Source organism: Jaculus jaculus, chromosome 9 (assembly GCF_020740685.1).
Source record: "Jaculus jaculus isolate mJacJac1 chromosome 9, mJacJac1.mat.Y.cur, whole genome shotgun sequence".
NCBI classification, from domain to species: domain Eukaryota; kingdom Metazoa; phylum Chordata; class Mammalia; order Rodentia; family Dipodidae; genus Jaculus; species Jaculus jaculus.
The window spans coordinates 46799080-46805227 of NC_059110.1; the positions used below are offsets into that span (position 1 = coordinate 46799080).

Below are 6148 nucleotides of genomic sequence, written 5' to 3' on the forward strand. Positions count from 1 at the left end.
TAGGTAATTTGCACTTATCTGTACTTGTTTTTTCCCCTCCATCAACTCTTTTATTCCTTTCAAATTTGATTTTCAGACAAATATGAAAACATGCTATAGAAGGGGAAAATTATTCCCTATTTCTATTTCCTGAAATTTATTTTAGTATTGCAACTACAAAAAATGGACCTTTGAACCTTCAGCATTTCAATGCTACTGACATGATTATCCAGCAAATATCTTTCGAATCATGTAAAAGACTGAAATTTTCTTGCAATCAACAGTAAATTGTTTAAAATTCTCAGTCTTTTATCTGACTGTTGAAAATGTCCAGGTTTCTGAATATTTTAATAAATAGATGGAGATAAAGCCTGATAAAGAGATGCTAAGAAAAAAAAAAAAAACTCCCACAGAAAGCATCTTCAGAGCTAAAAAAGATTCCCTGACTCCATAGTCACCTTACATTTGGTACAGTCACAGATGAGAGATGCACTATGAATATGCTCATGCATGTAACGATTATACCTTGGTTTATTTCAAGAGTGGTTGGCCTCTTGTCATCTGTAAACACCTGCAATGTGGACAAATTGTGATACATGCATGTAAGCTATATTTACAATATAAGGAAAGAAAGACAATTTAAAATAGAAGGGTAATTATTTACATGATTATTCAATAAAACTTTATTAAATAAATATTAATCAATAAATTGCATCTTTTTCTGCAATGCAAATAACTCTTAACTTTGGAACTGTGGAAGTAACCAAGTAAATGTTTTAAAACAGTACAACTAGAGGATCGTGGCTGCAGGCGTAGGACCACATTCGCGGGTTTTCCCGGCGACCGAGAGTCGTGGCTTACAGAAGAGATGAAATGTGGTCTGAGGGGCGTTATGACTATGAACGACTTCCAAGAGAAAGGGGACCTCCTCGGAATCACCCCAGTGATGGCTACCATAGAGTAGTTAATATTGTGCCAAAGAAATCACCTCTGCTAGAAAAGAAACCACCACTGCTAGAAAAGAGACCACCTCTGCTAGAAAAGAGACCACCTCTTCTAGACAGACCTGATGAAGGAAGCTACAGTAGATATTACAGTCATGTTGATTACCGAGACTATGACGAGGGCCGCAGTTTTTCTCATGATCGAAGAAGTGGTCCACCTCACAGAGGAGATGAAGCTGGTTATAGATGGACCAGAGATGATCATTCCATAAGCCGACAGCCTGACTACAGGGACATGAGGGATGGCTTTAGAAGAAGAAGTTTCTATTCTTCCCATTGTTCAAGAGAGCGGTCTCCTCATAAAAGAGATGCTCCTTTTTTCAGAGACTCACCTGTAGGCCGGAAGGACTCCCCGCACAGCAGATCTGGCTCCAGTGTCAGCAGTAGAAGCTATTCTCCAGAAAGAAGCAAAACGTACACTTTCCATCAATCCCAGCATAGAAGTAAGGAGAGACCCATCCAGTCTTTGAAAACATCAAGAGATACTTCACCCTCAAGTTCTTCAGCAGTTTCTTCATCAAAGGTGTTAGATAAATCAAGCAGGCTAACTGAGAAGGAACTTAGTGAGGCTGCAAGCAAATGGGCTGCTGAAAAACTAGAAAAGTCAGATGAAAATAATTTGCCTGAAATTTCCGAGTTTGAGACGGAATCCACGGCACCCTTGTTTATTGATCAGACAGGAGAACCCGAGGTGAACACAGTGGATGGCACAGAGTTGTTTGAAGACAGCCAGTTGACCAGTCGCTCTAAAGCAATAGCATCAAAAACCAAAGTGATTGAACAGGTTTATCGGCAAGATTGTGAGACTTTTGGGATGGTGGTGAAGATGCTGATTGAAAAAGATCCTTCATTAGAAAAATCCATACAGTTTGCACTGAGGCAGAATTTACATGAAATAGGTGAGAGGTGTGTGGAAGAACTCAAACATTTCATTGCAGAATATGATAGTTCTACCCAAGATTTTGGAGAGCCTTTTTAGGAGAATTAGTGTTGATGCCAAAAAGAAGTTTATAGGTCCTTCCTCTGATTGTGTGAATCCTTAATATTTTGTGATGAAGAAAAATACTTTATTATAACTGGTCCTTTCTCATATCAAATAAACATCTAAAGTAGTCTGTTTAAAATATCTGAATCAAAAATGTTTTCTACATGGACAGTCTGCTAATATATATTCATGCCCCTCCCTCTAAAATATGATGGTCATTTAAAGCTTGAAAAAGCAGTTCTGGGAGCAGTTTTCTATACTTAACACATGTTCTTTAGTCTTCCACAATATGATCATTTGGTTACAAGTGTCATGTATAGTTAGAAATCATCCCACTTCAACAGTAGTCTGTTTGCATTTCATGTGAGTGATCCTATGTGAGAATATTAGCAGTTTGAGTTGTGATTCTATAGATTTAGGCTTGCTTTTCTTAATGTAACTCTTCACAATGTCAAGGTTTACCATCCTAATGAATTAGTACTTTGGTGTCTTAGAGAATATTTGCTTTGAGAAGAATTCTCAGTCAGTGATAAAACAGCACTTAAAATCTCTACAAAAGACCTCTGAGAATACAATACTGTTTTCCAAGTACATGAACTGAATGCATCTGTTCCACTAAAATACTCGTAAAACTTTGGACCATGCTGTCTGATGTGTAGTTTTAAACAACATCGTAGATAAGACTTAGAAGATGGAAGAGGGTTTTAAGGTTAAGATTTCTCAGAAACCCTTCTGATCATTAGAGGAAAACATAAATAGGCCCATACTCTGTATTAAAACTAACATGCTCATAGATTATTCTATTAATCTCTGTGATCTCAGTTCCTTGTTCTATGGTTCTTAAGAGGTTCTCAGCTCTTCAGAAGTATTCCTGAAAGAAAGAAAGAAAGAAAGAAAGAAAGAAAGAAAGAAAGAAAGAAAGAAAGAAAGAAAGAAAGAAAGAAGGGAAGGGCAAGCAAGCAGAGAAGGCATTGAGGTCAGCATTGCTACCCCTTACCTCAAGAGTGAATGAACAAGTTACTTAGGAATCCCCAGCAACCAGTAGGGGAGTCCTGTCATTTCCTGGCCTCTTCCAGCAGCACAGTGATATTGAACCAAAATACATAATTTGTGACATTAGTGAGGAAACCTTAAAAATCATGGTTTTTATTAACTATCCAGTTTCATTATCTTCCTGTCCTTTATCCATTTTCACTCTATTCTCACTTCAATTCCATCATTAAAAAAAAAATTGAGATAGAGTCTTATTATGTAGCTCAGGCTGGTCTCAAACTTTCCGTGTCAGTTTCCACATTGACTTTGAATTTATGATTCCCTTGCCTGAGTACTAGAGTTGTAGGTATGAGCCATCATGTCCAGCCATCTGCCATGACTTTGTGGCTTCTATTGATATTATCAAAAGAGCTACCCCAAAGTACATACAGATTATATTAAAAGTAGAAATAGAAGTATAAATAATTCTAATGGATCTGTAATGGATGCTTGAAATATGTATTAAGCTACTTCACAAATTAAAACTAATTGAGGACAAGATTTATTTTTTTAAGTTTCCTAAATGAGACCACTTGGAATTTTTATTTTTTCCTTTGATAAGTTATACATATCTAATTTTTCTAAAACATGATATTCTTCGTAAATATAAACAGTGATTTACTTGCTACTCATTTTTAGAGAGACTTTAAAAGATACTGCCATTAATTTTTCTTCCCAGGGTTTTTCTTTTCTTAAATATTCTAGTCCCAGGATTTAGTTCTTCTAATCAAGGTGTTACTAGTTTAAATATAAAATTTGAGAAACTACCAGTTTGCCAAGTTGTTCACTTGGTAGAAATTCATGAGGAAGGAAATCTAATAGATACATTTAAATATCAGTTCAACACATAGTTTCTTCCTCTTCCTTTTGTTCACATTACCGTCCACACACAAAGCTGTTTATAGCTTGCCAACAGTCTTCTTCTCCTAGGTGTGACACTGTTAAATATGTTTGTTTTGCTTTTGTTTTTTTAAAGTCCAATTTTAGGATCAATAAATTCAGATGTGTACTAGAATATTTATTTTGCAAAATGTTTTAATTAAAGTGATTTGTAAATTATCCATTGTTTTTGAATATACCTAATTGATGTGATAAAATTTTCATTGTCTTACCATAAAGCCTTGATGATCAACATGGGGGAAGCAGATATTGTAAAGCTTTTGTGAACTTTAAAACTGCAAAATAAAGCAACCAAGATGAAGTAAAAAAAAATAAATAAAAAAAAATAAAACAGTACAACTATGACAAATATGAGAGATGAGGACAAGGAACTAGGTGCTAAGTTTAATGATGGCACGGGAAAGCATTTCAAAAAAAGGCAAAATAAAACTTCTAAGAAATGGTAATTTATGCCCAATCATAAGCAAAGTGGAAATGGTATGCAAGAAAATCTTTAGTATTCCTTCCATTTTACCTGCAGAACAAAAGATTTTTGATAGTTATTCAAAGGCAGAAAGGATTTTGCAGAGCACATTTGAATTTAAGGTGGATTTTGCATATCTTGAGATTTTAATTTGTTATAGTTGAAATAGCAAAATAAGACAGGAAAAGATAAAATACCATTGACCAAAACAGTATTCAAGGTATGAAGTCTATGTGTCCTAAGGACTAGGTAGGAAACATCTTGAATCTCTACAATTTATAACACATTTTTGATGTTGTCACAAGTGTGTGGCCCAACATAGAAAGGATAAAAGACCAAACTAAAATGGAGATGGGTTACAAGAAGAAAGGGATAAGGGGGCTGGAGAGATGGCTTAGCGGTTAAACGCTTGCCTATGATGCCTAAGGACCCCGGTTCGAGGCTGGATTCCCCAGCACCCACATTAGCCAGATGCATAAGGAGGCACATGTGTCTGGAGTTCGTTTGCAGTGGCTGGAGGCCCTAGCACGCTCATTTTCTCTCTCTCTCTCTCTCTCTCTCTCTCTCCCTCTTTCTCTGTCTGTTGCTCTCAACTAAATAAAAATAACAACAAAAAAGTTTAGAAAAGAGAAAAGGATAAGGGTTAGAAAGAATGCAGGAAGGAGAAAGGGAGATGGGTTAGAGAGACTTAGGAAGGAGAAAGAGAGATAGGTTAGAGAGAATATAGTAAGGAGAAAGGGAGAAGGATTAGAGAGAACATATGGAGGAGAAACAGGTGGGCTACAGAGAATGTAGACATAGCACAAGTAGAGCCAGGATCTACACTATTCCTGAGTCTTTACTGCAGGTGAAGTTGGGAAACTGGCAAATTACATCCAGCAATTCTTCACACATCCTCACATTTGTTTTCTGTTAATCCCCTATTTTTCTGTGAGTGTATGTTTAGGTAGACACTCACTTCACATAGTCGTTTTCAGTTATTCATCCCACTGTTGCAAGAATTGTGTGCCCACAGCACACAATTGTATTTAAGTTTAGGATTATTTCATGATGATCATAGTTTGTGGCAAGGATGATCTAGGGATGAACCAAATTAGGGTATAACTCCAAAATTAAGATAATAAACTCTACCTTCTGAGGAGGCAGAAGAAATATAACTGAGTAATTAAGTCAGTGTGGACATTGGTTATCCATGACTTATTCTGGATGGTTTCGTAGATATTTGTCCTATTAAACATTCTAAGATTCTCTTTTGAACAGAGAAATATGTAACACATGGTATATAAAGAAGTGGTCTTTGCTCTTAAGCAGCTTCCTGGATGCAGACCAGAGTAATTGTTGAAGAACAGATCACCACAGAAAGGCAAGCCAAGTTTGAGTACAAGTTTTATCCCAAGGAATTTTATGGCTCAAATCAGTGACCGGAAACATTTTCTTTGCAGAAAGCTTCTGATTCACAGTTTGGAAATTACCTTTCAAGCATTATACTGAATTTACATTTATTGACTTACTCAACTATCACATTGCCATATACCAGGTGCTTCACTGAAACAATGTGTCTTACTTCAGCACAGTGTACCCTGGTCACCACAGCGGTCTGTGAAGCTATGCATCCCCTTGCTATAAGATTTCCAAAGTAAAATGCAGAGTCTATTTTAGTTCCAGTCACTTATGTTAGGAATAATTCAATAACACATCTGTGAGGGTGTTTCACATTTCATTTGTGTTTTGGCTAGTTGGCAGGGGAATCCTGGTTAAAATCTTTAAATTATTTACATTTTACCT

The 6148-nt window shown here is 36.3% G+C and overlaps 1 protein-coding gene across 3 annotated transcripts; it reads left to right on the forward strand.

The window, feature by feature from the left end:
- Positions 1–781: 781 nt before the first annotated feature.
- Positions 782–2871, forward strand: LOC101595690 (periphilin-1-like). Of its 3 annotated transcripts, none has more exons than XM_045159385.1 (2): positions 782–1214; positions 1308–2871. In XM_045159385.1, exons 1-2 carry the CDS (start codon positions 853–855, stop codon positions 1960–1962), a joined length of 1017 nt encoding a protein of 338 aa, XP_045015320.1. In that variant the 5' UTR covers positions 782–852; the 3' UTR covers positions 1963–2871. The 3 variants fall into 3 exon arrangements, with proteins under 3 accessions (XP_045015320.1, XP_045015322.1, XP_045015319.1); XM_045159387.1 differs by having other exon boundaries at positions 782–922; positions 1151–2871; XM_045159384.1 differs by having other exon boundaries at positions 782–2871.
- Positions 2872–6148: the final 3277 nt, after the last annotated feature.

Excerpts from the sequence above, each read along its gene's own strand:
- LOC101595690 (XM_045159384.1), top strand. The coding sequence starts at position 853 with ATGTGGTCTGAGGGGCGTTATGACTATGAACGACTTCCAAGAGAAAGG.